Source organism: Triplophysa rosa, linkage group LG17 (genome assembly GCF_024868665.1).
Source record: "Triplophysa rosa linkage group LG17, Trosa_1v2, whole genome shotgun sequence".
Taxonomy (NCBI): domain Eukaryota; kingdom Metazoa; phylum Chordata; class Actinopteri; order Cypriniformes; family Nemacheilidae; genus Triplophysa; species Triplophysa rosa.
The window spans coordinates 22525363-22547900 of record NC_079906.1 but is presented as its reverse complement, the minus strand read 5'-3'; the positions used below and the strand labels follow the sequence as shown (position 1 = coordinate 22547900).

The window sequence follows — 22538 nt, the reverse complement described above, 5'->3', positions numbered from 1 at the left end:
TCTCTCTCTCTCTCTCTCTCTCTCTCTCTCTCTCTCTCTCTCTCTCTCTCTCTCTCTCTCTCTCTCTCTCTCTCTCTCTCTCTCTCTCTCTCTCTCTCTCGCTCTCTCTCTCTCTCTCTCTCTCTCTCTCTCTCTCTCTCTCTCTCTCTCTCTCTCTCTCTCTCTCGCTCTCTTTGGCTCAGATGTGTCTCTGTATCTGCCCATCTGAAAGGTCAGAGGGCAACAGTGTAGATGGGCTGTATGATAACTCCTGCAAACTGCAATGTGTTTTTAATCAACTCCAACTCCAGTAACAGAAAAAAACATTATAACAACATTTTAAAAACGTTCAAAACAGGATTTGGAGGCATTCTAGGACAGGTTTTGAGTCATTCATTTTTTACTCAACTCAACTTTATTTATATAGCGCTTTTACAATTTTCATTGTTACAAAGCAGCACTCCACACACAGAACACGCACACGCACCAACACACACAGACACAGAGACACACACACACACGCGTACGTACACAGACAAGTACGCACACACACACACGCTCAGTGAGAGCACACATTTAGGATATTTAGGATAAAGGAGAGAGTATGCAAACGGTGGCGAGGAACCCAAAACTCTAATCGAGAAAAAAAACCTCAGGAGAACCCAGGCCCAACCAGGGGATTCCAGTTCCCCTCTGGCAAAAGCTGCTGCCAACTCTTTGATGCAACAAGTACATCAGTTGTGTTTTTGGTTCCGGTTGATCTAACTAATGACTAACTCTCTAGACTAACTTTTACAGTTGTCCTACCTGTATTTTACATTTTGCACTGCATTAAATTACATTTTAGCATTAACGGAAATGTTAATTATTAACGTTTTTTTTACGGGAATGTTTTTACAGTGTACTTTTCTAATGTCTAATTAGTCTATTTCTTCTGTAGATGTTATAATTCTGTAAACTTGTGTCTGTGATGAATAAAATCACTGTACGTGAGCAGATAACAGAACCATTTCTCAGCGAGAAAACAGCTGATAAGAACAAAATGAGCGTATTTATCAGTTGACATTTGAAACTCAGTAAAAGGTTTTGTGATAAGAAGCTCTCGGGTTGTAGAAGAACAGATGACTCGGTGAGGTTTTCCTGGCATGTGTTTATTAAAGAAGAGATTCTCAGTAATGGCTCACGTCTCAACATTGAAGGTTTCAGTTAGACTTCTGTCCCGAGGCTTCATACCGTTCATCTCTTTGAGGCGGTTTGGAGACGGTCTCCGTCTCATGTTGAATATTAGGAGTTTGGTTTTTCAATTCACGTGATTTAAAGGAAAGCTTTTGAAGCTTATGACTCTCCTGAACCTCATCCTGCCCTGTCTAGACTTTAAATCTTTACTTTTATTCATTTTATAATCTTTTTATGTACACTTAAATAAAGGTGATAAAAGGCTCCTTTACTTTCAGTTCTGATCTTTTTATAACATGCAGAACCTTTTATCCACTAGAAATAACCCTTTGTGAACGGTTCTTTATGGAAACATACAGCCTGAAAAAGAAGGGTGACAGAACCTAATAAAGAGAGTATCTCTGTCTCGCTGTTATCAGAGCAGATCATCCTGAATTAGAGGAGTGTAATTCACGCTCACTACACGACCTCCTGACACACATTTCTCTCCGTGTTCTCTAGAAGGTGTGATGATGGCTTTCACTGCTGTAAAACTAAAGTGTGGATCCATGACTTCCACAGAAATCTCTTGTTGTTGAAAATGTTCTAAGGAAAGCATGTTCTTTAAAAAAAATGTGTGGAACAGAAAATGGTTCTTTTAGTATACTTTTAGTATTTTAGTACTACTAATACTTTAGTAGTACTTTTTTTCACCACAAAGAATCTTTTGTGAAACAGAAAGGTTCTTCAGATGTTAAAGGTTCTTTATGGAACCGAAGCGTTCCTCTATGGCAGGGGTTTTCAAAGTTTATGATGTCAAGGAACCCCAAATATGATGAACCTTATGCGAAGGACCCTCATCCGAAAATACATATCCAACTATTTGTGTTTGTACAGTATAAAGAAAGATGTTTGATAAATAAGTGAGATATTCTAAAGCAATGTGCAGTTAGAGTAATGTTGAATGTATAAACTGAAAGAGGAGAATTTTCAAATTTATTTTATTTTACTGTATTGACAGCTTTATGAAGAACATGCTAAATAGTATGCATGAAGCAAATAAAGAAGACATGAACACTTAGAAATAAATATATGCACTTTTTTTCTCAAAAGAAATTCTGGGGACCCCTTCAGTTCGAAAACCCCCGCTCTACGGACCGAAGAACCTTTTGAATCACCTCTTTTTTTAAGAGTGTAGCCTCTTGGTACAAAGGCTCAGAAACATGTAGTTATCATTACATCAACGTTTATTCTAGACTTAGTTTGTATGCTGGTTCGGTGTTGGTCTGGTTAATGGTTCAGAATGATGCTCATGCACAGAGGTAAAGTCTCACACATAAACTCCTCCTGACCTGAACGTGGTGTGTAATGTGGTATTGCCTTCTCATAAGGGCAGTAAATGGCTTTCCCGCTCGTTCTCCTTCACAACTCCTTCCTGGTGGAACATTCTTCCTAACTCGGTCCGGTCAACTACATCTCTCACAACATTCAAAAAACTGCTTAAAACCCGTCTCTTCTGTCAATACTTGACAGACAAATGCGAAAACCCTAACCCTCTCTCTTTCTCTCAACAGGTATTGTTCTGACTTGTTGAAACTAGTAACTTTGTTTTAGCACCTATTGTGTTATTGCTCCTGTATGACATATCGTGTATTGCTCCCTGAACTCTCTGTACGTCTGCTAAATGACTAAATGTGATATTCACATTCTTCTGGCTTATGAATGAAGAAGTGTTTATGAGGTGTCAGTGAGAGATGACTGACACACAGTCTGCTGGAGGTTAATCAGAGCAGAGACTGTAAGGAGGTCATGTTGTGCACCCATCTGCTGCTGGATCAAAGCTTCTTTACTCCAGCCCAAAGCCACGCGCTAATGTGTGATCTGTACATGTGCTCTACATTACTCCATACATACAGAATACTGTACTGCCTACACTGTAAAAAACGTTTTAAAGTACTGGCAGTAAATTACTAGTTCCTTTCTTTATTTTATGGACATTTCTGTTAATGCTAAAATGTAATTTAATGCAGTGCAAAATGTAGAATACAGGTCAAATCAACTGTAAAAATGAATACGGAAAGTTCCTTCATATTAATACGGTATATTGTGCCCTATTTTTACGGATTGTATTAGTGTGTACTGTACAGTATTTAATTATTAGTTGAGGTCTTTTAGAATCAACCTTCTGTATGTCTTACTCTCATTTAAGGTTAAAGTCAAGGTTTCTTAAAGGATTCATTCACCCAAACATTATCATTATTTACTCACTTTAATGAACTTGTATGAATGATTTGCCTTGAACGCAAGCTGATGTTTGACACAATCTGTGAACTCTTCTTATCATACAAATAAAAAAATGCTATGATACTTCTGGGTGGGCCAGTTCAGACCCGAGTAATTTTGAAATAGTGCACTTACAAGCATACTGGTAGTCGCACCTACTACACGTAACAAATATATTTAACTACCAGTGTGTAGTTTTTTAGAGGATCTATTGACAGAAATGCACTATAATATACATAAATATGTGTTCAGAGGTGTATAAAGACCTTATGTAATGAAGCGTTATGTTTTTATTATCTTAGAATGACCGCGGGTCCCCTTGCATGGAATTCGCCATGTTGCTTCTACAGTGGCTCTAAACGGACAAAAACTGCTCTACCGGTTGCGTTTCGTAAATACGGCAAAAAAGCGGAAATGTGACTACATGACTGTCCTGTGTCAGCCACCGTAGTGCCTCAAAAGGGAGGGAGGAGGGGTGGAGTGAGCCGTTGGTTGCAATTCGCAACCTCACCACTAGATGCCACTAAAATGAATACGCTTAATTAAAATATATTTGAAGTATATTTAATAACACGAACTTAAGTATTTAAGTTAATACTTATTTTGTGTAAAGCATATAAAGAAATCTATTTGACTTAAGTCTTCTAGTGTTATAAAGTATAAAACCTATGGTCAATCACATTTGCCCGTCTTCATATTTAAACCAGTCATATTGATTTGTTATATCAGGGTTTAGGAAGATTTTTGTGTGTGCTTTTCAGTGTCAGTGTTTGAGTGTATATTAAACTGTTTTATTTTGTCCATGTTGTGATTCCGGTATGTTCTGTACATCCGCAGGTCTGTTCTGCACAGTGACCGGCGACAACTGTCTATCATCCCCGTGTCAAAACAATGGCACATGCATACCTACTTTTTCTGGCTACGCGTGTCAATGTTCTCATTCTCCTCTCATACATGTCGGTGACAACTGTGAGCATTTATATGACCCCTGTAAATACACCGACTGCCCGAACTGCATCAGCACGCCGGGAACCGAGAACTATACCTGCCTGTGTCCGGACGGCTTCAGCGGACCCAACTGCACGCACAACATCAACGAGTGCCAGAGCAACCCGTGCACGGGCATCAGAAACCATTGTGCTGATGGCGATGATGGATATTCCTGTCACTGTCCCAGTGGATACAGCGGGGATGATTGTCAGACTCGGGTGCGAGACTGCTCGGATGACCCGTGCTTCAATAACGCCACCTGTGTTTGGGCACCGGATGGGTACGAGTGCCGGTGTGTCGGGGGTTTTCAGGGTCAACACTGTGAAGAAGATATCGATGAGTGTCTGTCACGACCCTGCAGGAACGGTGCCATCTGTGTGGATGGTATTGATGTGTATCAGTGTTACTGTGTGCCGGGTTTTCAAGGTTACCACTGTGACATTGACATCAATGAATGCGCCTCTCAGCCCTGTGAGAACAACGGGACGTGTGTCAATGAGAGGGATCGCTACATCTGTGAATGTCTGATCGGATTTACAGGTAAGCACTGGAGTTTTTTACCTACAATTACAAATGAACAATTACAAATTAACTTTGTTGTTTCAACTTAATATACTTAGTTTGGTTTCATTCAAACAAGTCAAGCCATTTAAACTCATTATCAACCACTGTAAAACTGTAAGTTCAAATGACTTGGAGAAAACTTAGAGAAGCAAAAATGTTTTGTGGCAATCGAATCACTTTGTTGTTGTTGTTGTTGTTTAGCCACTTTTTAAGGTGACATTTATAATATTATAAATGATAATATAATATAATCTTGTTATTTTAATACGAATACTAACTTTTTGTCTTTCTTCCTGTAAAGCTGCTTTGAAACAAGGCAACATTGTAAAAAGCACTAAAGTATATCAATAAAATAAAATTGAATTGAATAATATGATAAGATAGTAAACTGTGATAAATATAGTAAACTATTTTATCTTTTAATATTATTATATATTTTATAACATTTAATATACTTGTAAATAAAACAAGCATATTTTAAGTTTTTAAATGTCAAAAGCCAATAAATTGTGTTTATTTAATATTATAGTAATGAAATATAAGATGGATCTTAATGTCAAACACTTTTATTGCTTTCTCATCTTTCTTTTAACTTAAGCATTGTGTGACCAATAAATGACCAGCTTCACTCAAATAAAGTGAATTTTCAATGTATGAAGTACAATCGAACCCATGTGAACGTGATGCTTCAGGAACACAAAGGCAATCCGAAGGTTTATTGTGTGTGTTGAATTTCAGGAGTGAATTGTGAAGTTGAGATCGATGAATGTGAAGCGACGCCCTGTCAGAACGGAGCCACCTGTCACGATCACGTGGGGCTTTACACCTGCGAGTGTTTACCTGGATATGAAGGCATTAACTGTGAGCTGAACATCGATGAGTGTGACGGTTCACCCTGTCTGAATGCCGGCCGATGTGTGGATCTGGTGAACAGGTGAGATCACTGAAGGTCAGTCCAATGGACATTTCAGATAAAGAATAAACCACAGATGAAACGCACATCGGTTTTTCTCTTCTTCCTTCATGTGAGATTTTTACATTTTCTATATTCTTTTGTGGTTTAATGGTTTATGAATGACCTGGATGATGAACTAAGACTGCAGAAATCTGCAGCATAGCACAGTTCTGTATTTTTAAATGTGATGCGGTCAGCTTTGTCATTATTTCTACTGCTGAATCAGATCAGATAATGCTGTATCTGTTAGAAGTGTTTTGCATTCGAGCAGTGGATGTTTGAACATGCCACGGTTTACAAATCTCTCAAAGTCAGGATTTCACTCTGTTTTACAGTCAAAGTGCATTTGGTTTTCAGCTTTTGTCTGTTTAATCATTTGTAAAGAAGAATCTGCAGTCTACGCTGATCTGAGACCTCATAGCTGTGCGTGTTGTGTTTTAAATCAATGTCTGTATCTTAACAGCCATGAGAGGAAAATTCTAACATTGTGTTTTAGAAATCGATAATCCCAGTTTAGAACTATTGAAAATGAAAAACTACAAACTTCTCTTTTTTTCGTTATACTGTATGTCCAGACCTACTGTATTAGATATTTTTTGAATAAAGCCTGTCACCGGCACATATTCCTCTAACCTTACGTTTCTCCATTGGCTTGACTTTGATCTCCAAGACAAATACTGTAAAAAAGTGTCTGCAACGTGACTATCCTCTTTCTCATTTTTAGCACATATTTGAGTTTGTAACTATTTCTTTCATGACAGCTATGAGTGTGACTGTAGTGGCACTGGATTTTCGGGGTCTGACTGTGATGAAGACATTCCTGAATGTGCATCTGATCCATGTCAACACGGCTCCAGCTGTCAGGAAGGAGTTAATCAATACACCTGTCTCTGCTGGCCAGGTAACACACCAGCTGTTTTACATATTGGATCAAAATCTTCTTTTATGGTTGTGATTTATACGATTAAAGAGTTCAAGATCATCTCTCAAATTACCGTCAACTCTCGTTATCTTACACACCACCGCCCCCTAGAGAAATATATTCGCTATTGCAGACATTCATGACAGGCTGCGTTTGGAATTTAATATACAGTAAGCATACTGCACATGCACTGTATGCTGCATACTCTTTCTTAGCACAGTGAAACAATGCAAACAGCAATATGTTTATTTTATTAAGTTCTGTCGAGTTATTATTTTAGAAATAAATCTTAGAAAAAAATCAAACATTATGGCTGTGAATACTTTCAATTTATTGGCCAGCTTTCGTAGGATAAAATATTCAAATGTAAACAAATGCGTGCCAGTAAACACGTAACAGGCTTTTATAATGATGTGTTCATTTGAATTCACATGTCAAGATGTTTTTGTGGGATTTCTATTCAGATCTCTTTGGTCTCTTTTGGTCTTTGATGGCATGCCGTGTGAGTTCTGAAGGTCATGAGGTGGTTTCATTGCAGTTATAAAATGACACGATACGGTGAATGTATTTCAGGTTTTGCTGGTGAGAACTGTGAGGTGGATGTAGATGAGTGTGAATCTCAGCCGTGTGAGAATGATGGAGAGTGTTTCCAGAGGTCAAACTCCAGTCTCTACAGAGTTCAGTCTGAACTGGACACAGATTTCACCTTTGAGCATGCGGCGGGTTACCTGTGCCACTGCCGCTCTGGATTTACAGGTGACTGTTATTTACACGTAATATTCTGTTTGTTTATCAGTTAAACAACACCGGTAACCGTTTTTTTATCTGTTGAAGGTGAAAATTGCTCGGTGAATGTGAATGAATGTGAATCCACGCCGTGTGCGAATGAAGGCACCTGTGAAGATCTCATCAACGCGTATCGGTGCACGTGTGCTCCGGGGTTCACAGGTGAGGTCATGTGACGTGAACTTGAGTTTTATTTTGTAATGAGACAAGATATGACCCTTTGTCTGTGGTTAAGCACACACGGTTTCAGGTCTTTAAGCATCCAGAGAAATTGCTCAGAGGTTGCCCTGTCACATCTCAGGAGATTTAATGGAGATATATCTGAGACATATCAGTTCTAATAATGACTCTGAGAGCTAACGCAGGAGACAAACATTTCCATTTAATCTCATTGATATCTAGGTGAATCTGAATCGGTGATATTTATTTGATTTACTCTGTGAATTTCAGTCTGTCAAAATTAATGCTATGTCCTTTTGTTCTAATACTTCTTAAAGGGACAGTTCACCCACAAATCTAAATTCTCTCATCATTTATTCTCTCTCATGTGGTTGTGATCTTGTATGAGAGTCTTTCTTCAGTGGAACACAAAAGAAGATATTTTGAGAAACGACGCAGTGGTTTTGTGTTCATACAATAGAAGTCAATGGAGTTCAGTGTAGTTTGGTTCTTCAAAAGATCTTCTGTTGTGTTCTGCAAAAGAAAGAAACTCATACAGGTTTGTAATGACATGAGGGTGAATAAATGTTTTTCTTTTTTTGCAGAATCAGATCTATTACAGTACAGAGTTATTATAGTTTTTATCTTTGTTTTATTTCATTTTATTAATATTTTAAATTAGCTTTTATTTTTAGAATTTTAGTTTTTGTGTTATTTTAGATAAAGTTTCAATGTTGTTATATGCTTTTGTCATTTTATAATTTATTGGCTTATTTTTAATGTTAATGTTGCTATATCAGATTAGTTCACTTTTATTTTAGTCTTATTTTAGTTTTTGTTTATTATTATTATTATTTTACAGCTTTAAACTTACTACAGTTTATTTTTGAGGCAACATTTCAATTTTTCCTTGAGTTAAGTTTTTCCGAACATTTGTAGGTCAATATTTGATTTGATTTCAATGAACAGGAACGTTTTCAAAGTTTTAATTTCAATAAACTAAAATAACCTTGTTACGGTAATATACAGTATATCCCTTACAGAAAAGACACATGAATTTCACATGTTTTTTTACATGTTTTTCGCATGTGATCACATGTATACAACATGTGTTTAACATGTGCAAAAAACACATGTGATCACATGTGAAATGTGTGTTTTTGGAACATTTTGGTGTGAATTCCATGTGCAACATGTGGTGATGTGAAGAACATGTGATCACACGTGGAGACATGTCGCATATGTTATCCCATGGGTTTTTACATGTTATCCCATGGGTTTCACGTGGGAATTCACACCAAAATGTTCCAAAAACACACATTTCACATGTGATCACATGTGTTTTCTGCACATGTGAATTTCGTGTGTCTTTTCTGTAAGGGATACAACAAGTCAACTCTGTTAATGGTGAGTTTGACACTTTACTGGCTGTTTGCTGACCAGCGGTATACTGACAGATTGTTTTGAAAGTCAAAATTCCCTCAGTTTTGTTGGGTGACGCAAGAAATGAAACACTGTTGCTTTAACATCTCGAACACTCTTGGAGCACTGAAAGTATCCCACACACTGACCCCTGCACGGACACCACTAAAATCACATCTCCAGTAATGAGTCGGCCTCTAACTGGCATGGAAAGCAATCGCTCACGCGGCCCGGGCGGACAGCCATTCCTGATGTCAGCATTGACAGGAGCCAGCTCGGGAGGGAGGGAGGGCTCGGTGGATTATTAGCCCAGCAGGGCAGCTCGGCCGAGGGGGAGTGATACTGGACTCATCCACCGTAATCACTCCTTACCGCCTGGTACCTAGAGCTGGAAAGACTGTGGGTGTGTGTGAGAGAGAGCTGACCACGAGAGACAGATAGCAAGAACACAGGGACTGAGAGAGAGAGAGAGTTGGTGGATGTGTGCATGGGAAGCTGTCAGGTGCGTGTCAGTTTTCTGCGGCTTGTCTTGTCGAGGCGAGTGACTGCGGCCTGGACGTTTGGCAGGATGAGAGGATTAATAGTGGAAGTGATTTGCAGTGGGCTGCTTCTGGTGACAGGTACAGTGTCTGTGCTCTCCTCACGTCTACAGGCCTTCTGCAGTAATGTGGAATTAACCTGCAGCGTGCTCATAATCCTCCAAAGTGTCCGAGCAACCACATGACCGTTTGCTTCCTTTCAAAAGAATGTCGTTCTCCTGGATTGTGCGACGGATCTCGTGTGCACTTTTCATTTATAGTTGCTAATCTACGAAGACTACGCTTCTGTGCATTTACACGTCTGCTCTTCACGGGTTTATTATCGATGATAATGTTGGCTTCTGTGACATTGTAAAGATGAATAAGCCTACTGCATACTGTTTCTTAGCGCTAGTATGTAAAAAAATACAAACGGTAATACGGTGTTGTTGTTGACACATGACATTATCAAGTTGCATAGTTTATTTAGTATGTTTTGTTGAATTTTTTTTTTGAAATTCTTTTGAATAAAATCAAATATTATGGCTGTGATTAATTCATTTTTTCTACTAATTCACGCTGATCTAACAAACTCGATCAACTACAATTGTAGTTGGCTGCTGGATTTAGAATCAACAGATTTGTAGGTGTTTATGTCGTGTGATATTTCGGAGGCTCGATTGAATTAAATGGGTAAACACTTTACAACAAGGTTATATTTGTTAACATTGGTTAACTACATTTATTAAAATGACAATAAACAATACTTCCATAGCAATTATTAAAGCGGCCAATCTCATATTAATCTTGAGTACCTATAAAGTAGTATTGCATACTGTGTATCTTCGAAGAGTCTTTGATCACATTTATAAAAGACAGATTCAGCTGTACAATTATTTCCGAATATAGGCGAGGGGGGCAGGACTACAGACTACACAATACCTCGTCACATTATTCCTGCATAACTGTTGATTCTCTATAAGTTCGTGTTGTGTAACTTATGCACGTATGCGCCGATTGCCAACAAAACACAGATGTATTACTCAGTTTGACTTACCGCGTGCGGTTCATGACCGGCATCTTTTAGCGCTGGGACCGCAACATCTATCAGTGTCAAACGATCTTAAAACTCTGTGTTAAAACCACCGTTTATATAACAAAATGCAGAGAACAAACAAACACAGCTAAACTTCGCGAACGCAGTGCTCTCTCTCTCTTGCTCCAGCTGGTTTACGTGTGCGCATGCTCCTTCTCCCGCCCTCGCGGGTTGACGCGAGATATAATATAATATAAATAATATATTATATTGTTAGTTCATGTTAGCTAATGCATTAACTCATATTAACAAATATAACTTTATTGTAAAGTTTTACTACTTATTAATGTTATTTATCATATTTAATATTTGCCACAGTGTTATTTACAGGCTAAATAAACATGCTAACAGTTGTAACCATACGCTGTCATTTATCAGGATTACTGTACTGACCGTATAAAGGCATTAAAGTCACTTTAGTTAAAGGTTGATTTATCTATGGTATGATTTGATCTCTGTCCTGAGATTTTACTTGTCATTAAAATTGGAATTTGATGGAAAACGGTTCAATTTACCGTTGTGTGGTTTTCACGTTGAACTAGTTTTTAGTGTTGTAATAATAATTTTGTTTTCAACCTCAGACCTGTATATTTTATCCAGATCAATAAGATTGTTTACTCATATTATTGAGTACATTTTTTGTTACAAAAAATGCATAGCACATTTTTTCATAAATTTGATTTAACGTAAAATAAAGATTAATCAAAAACATTGTCATGTTTCATGAAGTTCACATAAATTTTATGGCTTAGAAAACGAATAATGCTATAGTTCAAGGATACTCATGCAACAAACACATATAGAGTTACGTTTCATTTACAGTAAAAAGGTTTTCATTTTACAAAGTGACATAAAGAGACAGTGATTGCATTAGATGAGGACAGAATGAATTTTTTCCGATTGAGAAACTGCACCAAATGACATTGTAATTCCCTCTGCAGGTGTTGTTTGTGAAATGAACATCAATGAGTGTGAGTCTGAGCCGTGTCGGAATGGAGCTCGGTGTGAAGATGCCATCAATGACTATGCATGTCACTGTCCTCCTCCCGGACCCGAGCAGCTGCCCTGGGGCGGCCATGACTGTGACATCACTCTGACCGGCTGCGTGGACCACCCGTGCCAAAACGGTGCCACCTGCACGCCTTCACTGCACGGAGATGAGCAACAGTACACCTGCCAATGCCCTGCTGGTTTCTATGGTGACGCATGTGATATCTCCACCACCTTCTCCATCTCTGCAGGGACTCATCTGATGGTGGAAGTTCCGCAGAGTAACCGAACCCGCAGGCAAGCTGGAGACCAAGGGCCCAGTGTCCAGCTGAGGTTTAGGAGCACACTACAGTATGCAGTTGTGTTTTACCGGGGAAGCCACGAGCATTTTTTCACACTGGAGTTAATTGGTGGAGATCTCGTCTCCATTGCTGAATCAGGAGACTTGAAGCTCGTTGCTCACCTGAGAGGAGATTTCAGCGATGGACTCTGGCATGAAGTCTTGGTTAGTGTGGATGAGAAACTGACTCTGAGTCTGTTAGCGGAGAACAAGACTACAGTTGAGGATGGAGGTCATAACCAGCTTCTGTCCTTCCAGCCTCACGGTTTGGAGAAGGTCTACATTGGTGGAGTTCCACAGGAATACTTCAACCAGACGGTAACCAGGACGGGATTCGCTGGCTGTGTCGAGGATCTCTTGATAGATTCGCAGACGGTTCTTCTTCAAGACCTTACGCCGGAGTCAGACGTTCAGATGGGCTGCGAGAGGACCGAACGGTGTCATCCAGACCCCTGCTCTGATCGCGGTCAATGTGTGGACCTTTGGTGGGATTATAGGTGTGAATGCAGAAGGCCGTTCTATGGACACAAATGTTCCGAAGGTGAGGCCTTATCTGAAATATCGGTAACACTGTACTTAAAGCTTATACTGTATGTATAATGCATTTTAAAAGTAGTTTAAATGTGTTAGTTATGCCTTGTAATGTACCTTATCATGCATTGTAATGTCTTATGAATAACTGTAACTCAGTTAATACATTATAACACTTATCAATTCATTGTTACACTTTGAATTTTATTTTGGTTATAATTCTTTAATATTTTACAACACACATTATGAATAATTATAATGCATCATACCCTTTAGTAACCCTTTATAATGCATTATGCATAAAAGCTTTAAGGAAAGTGTTACCGAAATATCTTATGATATTAAATATGTCAAAGTTGTAGCTTTATCGTGTTCATTCCTATGAATCCAAATGCTGGTCCAGACTGGTTTTCTGCTGATCTAAGTTCTCCCAGAGGAAGATGTGCTCAGAAGTTGATTGCATAGGCCCAATTCAAATTTCGCGTCTTTTCCGCGCTCATATTCGTTATTTTAAATGTAGTCGTGTGGCAGGCGTGCGCAAATAGGGGACGACACGGTCGCGACGCGCATGTGGTGCGGCGCGCACATTTTTCTAGGCGCGTCGGCACCGCATCGAGATGGAAATAGTTCAACTTTTCGGAGTGCCTCGCGCACCGCAGGTCATTTGAAGAGAGAAAGTGGCGCGGCTCGCATTTTCCGCGCGGTTTTAGTGTTATTCAATATATATATATATATATTTAATAATTCAATATATTGACAGTTAATGTAGAGACGATTCATCGGACGCATGCACCTGGCCCAGAGTTAACTTCTGGTCTGGTTTTGTTATTTAAGGGATAATGTACAGGCAGCCGGTTGTTACCGCAGAAATTAACCCCATTTCGCAATAACAGCTGGCTGCTTGTACATTATCCCACTTATTACACGGCTACTTGCCACATGAGAAAAAAACTGGACATGAAATGTGATTTTGAAATAGCAAATTTATTAGCTAATTTTTACTGAATGCAGATCTTCCGCGAGAAAAAGCCGTTTACTTTCGGTTTTAATGTAAGAAATAACGTTAAAATGTCAGAACAGGCAACAAAAAATTTATCATTTGTAAATACAATGTCAGATTTGTTATTAAAAAAATATATATATTTATTTTTTGTGTAATATTAAACTGTACCTGTCAAAATGATTGCATCCGAGTTACCTTGTGTTATTAGTTTTGAGCAGTTGTTATCTGGGAATAACGAACCTGCAAATGTAGCGACTGGCCAATCAGAATCAAGCGTTCCAAAATGTTGTAAAAAAATGTTTACAATAAAATGTATTTATTTATTCCAAAATAAATACAATATTGTGAAATAAAATATTTTATTAATAAAATAAAACAATTTAATATTTTAATTTTTAATATTTAATTGTAGATTAATTGCATTAAATTTAATTAAAACTACTCAACAGTTATTGATACTTTGCGGCGGTCTATCAGAAGTTAAGTTTGGGCCACATAACATTTGTTTGTTTTGTTGCCGCCGAAACGTCCAAAGAAAAATATTTTCTTTGCGAAAGGGATAAGATAAGATGTTTCTCCTAAAATTGCTCAGGAGAAATAAAATCAAATGAGAGTGTAATTGTTGAAACGCACGAAGAGTCTGGAGGTGTAAATGAATGTACAGTAGATTGTAGAGGTCAAACCATCTGGATTTGAGTAAATGTGATGAGAAATGTTTGATTTGATATTGAGATAATAATATTGACTTTTGATTTCAGATTTGACAAATCTGAGCTCAGTTTGACACATTGATGACATCTCTTCTTCTGAAACTCTAACGACAGACACATTTGTGACATTTCTGACTCTTTCTCGGGAGAAATATCTGAGATGCAGATGAGAGTTTCCATTTGCTCTCCATTTAATCTTATTTTAATATCTAGGAAAATATAGGAGTCTCAGATGTATGTCTGGAACATGATTTTTAACGTAATTCCTTGTTTTATACAAAGTTGTCATAGATCAAAACCGTTGAACTTTGTCTTGTCCTCCAGAGCACTCATCATGGACGTTCAGTTCCGAGCGGAGCAGATCCTTCGCTGCGTTTCCCATCACGCAGAAGCACGGAGTCGATGTCACCATATCATTCTGGCTGAAAACACGTCAGTTAAACGGCCTGATCCTTCAACTGAGGCGTCAGAATCACGCTTACCTCACAGTTTTAATAAAGAAGGGCTCAATACACGTGGCAGTGTACACCTCCATCAGAAACACCTCTGACTTCATAAACAATGGGACGAAACTCTTTGTGACGATTAAAAAAGAGCGAGGCTTTATATTCTTTAATGAAGATCAGCTGTTTACTCCTCGAGATTTTGTGGATTTTGAAGTGGAGTCAGGAGATGTGGCGTATCTCGGTGGACTCTCTGAAGGAGAAGACACGACAAAGTGGGGTGGATATTTTAAAGGCTGTCTGCAGGACGTCTGGATCGACGAAGTACAACTGTACATGTACTCGGGCAGCATAAGCCAAAAACCACAACATCCAAGCTACTTACCGAGAAACTCATCAAATCTACTGGAACACTGCATTGGTGACCAAATGTGTAAGGTGAGAGATTTAAGTGTCAAATTATAAGAGATATCTGACTCTTTATACCGCTAATGAAGTCAGGTTGTAAATCGTTGATTTTGAGCGGAAGCTCTTGCAGGAAATGCTCTTTGTCTTCTTGGCGTTTCTCAAATTTTCTCCGTTTTTGGACAATCACAAATCATCTTGGATTGTGTATTTGTAGATGAAGCCATGTCAGAACGGAGGAAATTGTTTCGACGTCTGGAATGACTTTGAGTGTCACTGTCCTCTGAAGTTCTCCGGAAAGACGTGTGACACGCCGGTGTGGTGTGTTAGTAATCCGTGTGTTCCTGGGAGTCGATGTTTAGATTTACCTGATGGTTACGAGTGTGAGTATCTATGAGCGTATTGTGTTTCTCAGTACTCAAGAAAAGAGATCTGCGATCAGTAACGCACTCCTCGAAATGGCTGCTCCCTTAATATTTGGAAAATAAAAATGTAAAGCCAAAAGATCAGCTTTGAAGTTCTATATACCAAGCAAGAAAGTTCTTCACCTTTCGTGCTGGTTTTACTCATGAAGCATTCAACCTGATCTCTTGTCTTGAATATATTCCTCCTCTCACCAGGTTTAGCCAACGCCACGTTTCAGAGCAACGCTTTGAAGTTCAGCGCCACCGGATCCCTGAGCATCTCCGTGACAAACATCTCAATCGAGCTGCGAACCCGCGAGGTGAACGGAACGCTGTTGCGTGCTTCTAACGGTTTGGAGTTCTTCTGCATGGGCCTTCTGAATTCCTCCCCGATCGTGAAGCTCCGCGGCGGTAACAGTTTGGAATCTCAAGCTTTCGTCAGCAAAGTGCCCGTTTCGGACGGCGAGTGGCACCAGGTGGAACTCTTCACGTCCGGTTCGCCCAATTTGGCATCTCGATGGCACCTCAGCGTGGATGGCGTTGGAGCTGGCGACAGCCTGGCAGCGTCTGGCAACATGGACTTTTTCAACCACTCTGTCGTGTGGTTGGCTGAAAACTACACCGGCTGTTTGGGCGAGGTACGGATTGGTGGCGTGCATCTACCATTTGCTGGAATCCTAGAGGAGGAAGTGCCGCAAACGTCAAGGTTCATCCGGATCGGCGAGGTGGCGAAGCCTCAGCTGGGATGCTACGGCGCACCCTCGTGTCTTTCGGAGCCTTGCCAGAACAACGGCACGTGCAGGGACCTCTTTAATCTCTTCCATTGTGAATGTGCCCCGGGATGGACGGGGGATCTGTGCCAGGATAACATAGATGAGTGCGGCCAACAGCCTTGCGTCTATGGGACCTGCAGAGATTTGCTGGGAGACTACGAGTGTCTGTGTGCTGCCGGCTATAGTGGTAGAAACTGCCAGGTGGAGGTGGATGAGTGCCAGGACCATCGCTGTGAGAACGGTGCGTCATGTGTGGATGCTGTTGGAGGATACACCTGCGTTTGTCCACCTGGTCACACGGGCCCGTTCTGCCAGTGAGTATTAAAAGTACACAAATCACTCTCATGTGAGCCAGGTCCAGTTATTTAAGCATTGTTTAATTCTTTGTTTAATAATAATTTTTCATATTTTCACTGTTGTATGGTAGGGGACGCTTTTAAATACTCAGCTTTTTGTTTCTTTATGAAACTTTACCGCATTGATTAAAACTTAATGCTAGAAAGTGTGTTTACAAAGGATTCGTTTCTGTAAAATAAAAAAATAAAATAAAAGGAGAAATAAATAAAATAAAATGTGTTATTTTTATTCTTGAAAATATTTTGAGTTAAAATCACATGCTCTATTCTTTCATATTCAACTAACAAATTTCTTGGGGCTACGAAAGTTTTGTGAATATAATAAAAATGCTGGCAACTTTTTTAAAATGCTGGTGGTGAAAGAATGAATCCTCTGACCAGATATGTTTTAGGATCATGCCAATAAACACACATATAGTTACTTAATAAATAAATAAATAAATACAGTCATAGAAAAAAACACGAGTTTCATATAATCCCAAGGGTTTTTACACGAGGCCATATCGCTGCTGTCTTTCCAAACCTTCTATCTCCATATTTTGCGATTTTCTTTTTGTCATAAATCATTATTATTAGTCACTATGTTTGTAACTGGGTTTTGCAAATATCTAACCAATAAAAAGTATTACAAAGTGGTTGTCAACTTTGACAACTCCGTAGTAATCATTAAAAAAGTACAGTTTTTTTCCATTTCCTGAAAAACTGCGAATTTGGAGGTACAAGGTTTCAGAAGGACGGCGACGATATGTGTTTTTGTACATGTGAAAATCATGTGGCTTTTCTATGTTATCTTGGATATCATAATGGATTTTTGTATATACTGTATACAAATCCAACCTTTATCATTCTGTATGTGTGTATATTTCTATCAGGTGGCGTTTTCCTCCTCAGCAGTGTGAAGTTGATGTTCAGTGTGAGAATAAAGGCAGGTGTACTGATGGATTATGGGGGGCAAACTGTACGTGCAGACCAGGGTTCACTGGAGAGAGGTGAGAATAACATCTTCACACCCTGTGAGACACGAGTCTGTTTATCTGCAGAGCTCTCACATGTTCATTACAGCTTAATGATTTAATGAGATGTTCCTGAAAATTTGTCCTGGAATAACATTCCCTTCAACCATCAGTTATTGTTTGTGTATTTAATTTACCGCATTAAACGGAAGTAACAATCGTATTCTTTTCCATATCGTGACATTTATCTGAATGAAACAACTTCTGAAACGAAAAAATGTAGAGCGGGACATGATTTGCACATCGAGAACTGATTGGATCGTTGAAAGATGGGCGTTGCTAACAAAATGGAGGCAGATTTGAGTGCGAGTTTGCAGTCAATCGTGGAGGACTAATGCTGGGTTCACACCAAACGCGAACAATCGCGTTCCACGTTCTTTATTACTCGCGGTAAAATGTCGTTATTTTTTTTGCGCGAGTGACGCGATCTGACACATTTTTCAACCTTCCCGGAAGACGAGATTGATGCGCGTTCGCGGCAATCGCGCAGCCCGATTAGCGTCATTCTGCCGCGAGTTCGCGTCTATGTATTGACTTTGTATGTAATTTCGCGCAAAACGCTTAATTCGTTTGGCGTGAACCCAGTGTAACTATCAGCACCCTCCCATAAAGAAAGCTCCGCCCTCGCGTCATTCCTCGTGACAGGAAGTGACAAGAAGTCGTTTCGAGGGAGGGAAGAGGTCAACGTTTTTGATGAAATATTATGAGGGCACATGAATAAAAAAAAGAACGAAGTGCACAGATAAGTCACTAATAAAAAACACTACAATATTCCATAAAAAATATGATTTTTCAATTTTGATCATTTATGTTCGTTTATCAACTTTTCTCATTCATTCATATGTAAACACATTTTTCTGTTTTTGTATAAATTTCATTTCCTTATTTTTTGGCTGCGTGTAAGCTGTATGTCATGTCTGCTTTAACATGATGTCTTGTCATCTATTATGCTAATTTATTAAATATGACCCTGTAAATGAGACTTTATTGTGTGCAGATCTGTAATAGTCTTAACATTTCACATGTAAGCACTGTAGACGTTCGTTTTATGTGGCTTTTGCTGTCCAGGTGGACAGTTCTTGTGGACAGAAATTGCATAGTTTGGTTTTGCAATACTACTATGACACTCGATTATTGACTCTTTTTTGTCTAGATGTGAAGTGGATATAGATGAGTGCGAGTCCAACCCCTGTCTCAACGGCGGCACCTGTGTGAACCGATCAAACTCGTACTTCTGTGAGTGTGCGTCTGACTTCAGAGGAGAAAACTGTCAGAATACTGTGAGTCAAAATCTTTGGTTTAGTTCCTGCACCATTCTGTGCCATCAACTCGCATTTGTTTCTCTCATTTATAATCCATCTCATCCATCCGAACTGTTCTCTTTCTCTCGTAGAAACAGCTGCGGAGTGAAGGAGTGCCATGGCTGCTGGTGGCCGTCCCGCTGGTGTGTCTCGGCACTCTTCTGGCAGCCGTGGCACTGGTTTGCATGGTTCTCACTGCCAGACGGAAACGTCGGTCGGAGGGGACGTACAGCCCGAGCCAACTTGAGGTAGCCGGAGCCAGATTGGAGATGGGGAGCGTGTTGAAAGTGCCTCCAGAGGAGCGACTCATCTGATAAACATATACGGTATAAAAACTTCTTAAAGTGACACGGATATGTGGAAAAGCCAACATGTGTGCCAGGGCACACGAGTGCTTCATATACAAACATCATGGAAGACAAACCATGGTGAAGATGAAGTGTATGATCCGACGGCAGGTTTGATCCTCTGGATTTAACTTTCAAAGCCATAACAGTAAGAAACTGTGATCATATGTAATTGTGCAACTGTTATGACGAAGGTTCTTGACTCGAGAGGACGTTGTGTTCTGTTTGTGTTATAGCATCTCATGCGATGTTTTCTTTATACTTTTGTTATGTTGTCAACAACCCATAAATGCCACTCAGATGCTTGTGTACCTCTGTCCCAGTGCCATTCATATCAGGCCAATCTTTACCTCATCACGGTTTCATTTATGGTACTTTAGGATGTGGATAAAAGTCTAAGCACACTGTATTGCATTTCTGCTAAATGCTTCATAATGGTGACATCACATTACTCTGCCTAATGTAAACCGTAAGTATACTTCAAAATAAGCATACTTTATTTTAATGAAGTACAAAGTTTGATATACAATGTCCATGTATTCAAGTATACTTTACTGTAGTCTACTTACGTGTCAGTGTTCTATTTCAATGCTACTTGGGACAAATTTGGCCCACTTTTTAGTTGAAGTGTGCTTTTAAGTACACAACTAGTTTACAATCATGCTTTTCTGTATAGGAGGGAAGGGATTTCTGTGAAGTACATAAAAGGTTGATAAAAAGTGTTCGTATTTTAGTTTATGAAAATAGTTACGAAAAATACGTTCGTACTTTAGTGTACTTTTATATAAGGATTTTAAGACTAGAGATGGGTCACAGCGGTCAACTAGTCGTCTAACAGACTGTCTGCTGTTAGACGACAGCAGACAGTCTTAGATGCACTACTTAGATATATTTTTCTTTTAAGATTTTTTCGCTGTAGACAGTTTGCACAGTTTTCTTAGAAAATTCTTGAAATTCAAAGCTATGCCAGAGACAGTTCCTCAGTCTATTTAAAACAATTTAAAGATGGAAATTGTTCTTTTAAGAACCTGTGTCTGTGGCACCGCTCCGTGGAATCCTTTTAGTACCTTTATTTTTTTAACCAAATTATACACAAGCTTTCTTAAGACTGAAGAGTCGTAAACAACCCATCAGCAGTTTCATAAGCGAATAAACATCTTTCTTTACCGGTACTTGTGTATGTCTGGTAAATACAGGCATGTTTTTGAATGTATTTGTTAAAATAACGTGATGTTTGAATCACACTTGCTGTGCCTTGATATAATCAAGTGAACATGTTTCCTTACTCTCTTTAGAAGGTCTTCATGTGTGTTCGAACAGATTTGAGATCATTGCTCGGCATACACTGGATTGGTTTCAAGATTTGCTTCATGTTCAAAGGTTGTAACAGATATTTAATTAAAGTCACTGACTCACTGGAGCCCAAAATATTAGTTTGAGACTGTGTCAGTATGTGATCGTAACACTGGATTCTTGTGTGTGTGTATTTCTTTTCTGTTATTATTATTATACTGTGAGATGTGATGACTATCTTTGTGTATTTTTATATTTGTATTGTTTATACTTTTTCTTTCTACCGAATGTGTGTTATGACAGGATGAACCAAGCGGATTAAAAATATATATTTTCTTCTGACATCGCTTAATGTGTTTGACAATGCTGTGAATCTAATCTATACACCCAATTAAAACCGCTTCATATTTAATAAAAATGTATTTGCAAATAAATCAGCGTGGATGGAGGTCTTGATGATGAAATGCGGAATCTGTAAAAAATGTCTGGTCCCTAAATAAGTGGTTCTGAACTTTTTATACCAGGACCCACCTAAAGTACACAGGTGTAATCTCAAGACGCATCAAAATATGATCAAATGAAGAAAATGGGACCGAAAAAGCACATTCATTCTTTTTACCCTAGTCATTGCATGAATGAAATTTCTTCAATTGCAATAAAAAATGTGTCATTCAAAACAACCCAGTGCAAAAAAAAACATTCTTATTTGCCATTTTTGTCTTGTTTTGTAGTACAAATATCTAAACATTCTTAAATCAAGAAAGACCTAAGATATTTAGTCTTGTTTTATGGAAGAAAATGTATGTTTATAATCTGCCAATCAGGTGAGAAATCAAACAAACAATTATGGCTTGTTTTTGTAAGTAAAAAAAAGTACAACTATATTCAAGTTTATTTTTCTCACCCCATTGGCAGATATTTTTGCTTTGAAGTCACATCTATGAGACTCACTGAATATTAAGACTATGAGCCATCTAAAGGGAGTCACACAACATTCCAGAGAGAAACTCCCAAACCCAAAGACAACACAAGACCTGCCTTAAACTTACAGCAACGCTTCATCATTTTCATGTTGTCCCAGTCCTAATTGTGGATACATTTCACAAAAGTAATTTTTTAGATAATTTTCTTGACGTTAAGAAAGAGATTTCACAATAGTATTACACAAAATCAGATTTTTATGAAAGTGTTCCGGTTTCGATCAGAACAATTCACAAACACAACTGACATTTCATGATTGTGAACATGAGATTTGTACAACTCTTGCTTTAAAGTGAAAGTTCACCCAAATCTTTAAGATTCATCATTCTCATCACTTTATGTCATTCCAAACCTCTTTGTCTTTCTTCTGCAGTGCAAAACACAAAAGAAGATATTTTGAAGAATGTTGATAATCAAACAACACCGAACCCCATTGACTTCTATTGTACGAACACAAAACCACTGAGACGTTTCTCAAAATATCTTCTTTTGTGTTCCACTGAAGTAAGACTCGCATACAGATTTACAAGCGCATGAATAAATGATGACAGATGTGTGTGTGTGTGTGTGTGTGCGTGTGTGTGTGTGTGTGTGAACTAGCCCTTGATGTTATTCAAAAGTCTAAGACAAGACAAATAACTAAACAGTGTAGTATTGCATAAATGCATCAAAAACACTGAAATATTGTTTCTTTATATTTACATAAACACAAAGGCAGTACAACAGTGCTTAATTTTGTAACGAATAGCATTATGGTACAGTATATACAATGTAAACCAGAGCATGATTCTGACAGTGATCACGTGAGTCACTCATATG

At 38.7% G+C, this 22538-nt stretch overlaps 1 protein-coding gene across 2 annotated transcripts in view; it reads left to right on the top strand.

Annotated features, from left to right (window-relative positions):
- Window positions 1–21401, top strand: part of crb2b (crumbs cell polarity complex component 2b) — a 33235-nt gene extending 11834 nt beyond the window's left edge. Inside the window, exons 4-16 of one of the 2 annotated variants that reach the window (XM_057356477.1) lie at window positions 4255–4947; window positions 5710–5905; window positions 6688–6827; window positions 7422–7604; window positions 7683–7796; window positions 11771–12324; window positions 12418–12700; window positions 14728–15284; window positions 15469–15634; window positions 15872–16742; window positions 17657–17773; window positions 18951–19077; window positions 19191–21401. In XM_057356477.1, coding sequence (XP_057212460.1) covers window positions 4255–4947; window positions 5710–5905; window positions 6688–6827; window positions 7422–7604; window positions 7683–7796; window positions 11771–12324; window positions 12418–12700; window positions 14728–15284; window positions 15469–15634; window positions 15872–16742; window positions 17657–17773; window positions 18951–19077; window positions 19191–19412 — 4223 coding nt within the window. In that variant the 3' untranslated portion in view covers window positions 19413–21401. Of the gene's footprint in view, window positions 1–4254; window positions 4948–5709; window positions 5906–6687; window positions 6828–7421; window positions 7605–7682; window positions 7797–11770; window positions 12701–14727; window positions 15285–15468; window positions 15635–15871; window positions 16743–17656; window positions 17774–18950; window positions 19078–19190 lie in introns of both variants that reach the window. The other variant, XM_057356476.1, reaches the window with a different exon arrangement.
- Window positions 21402–22538: the final 1137 nt, after the last annotated feature.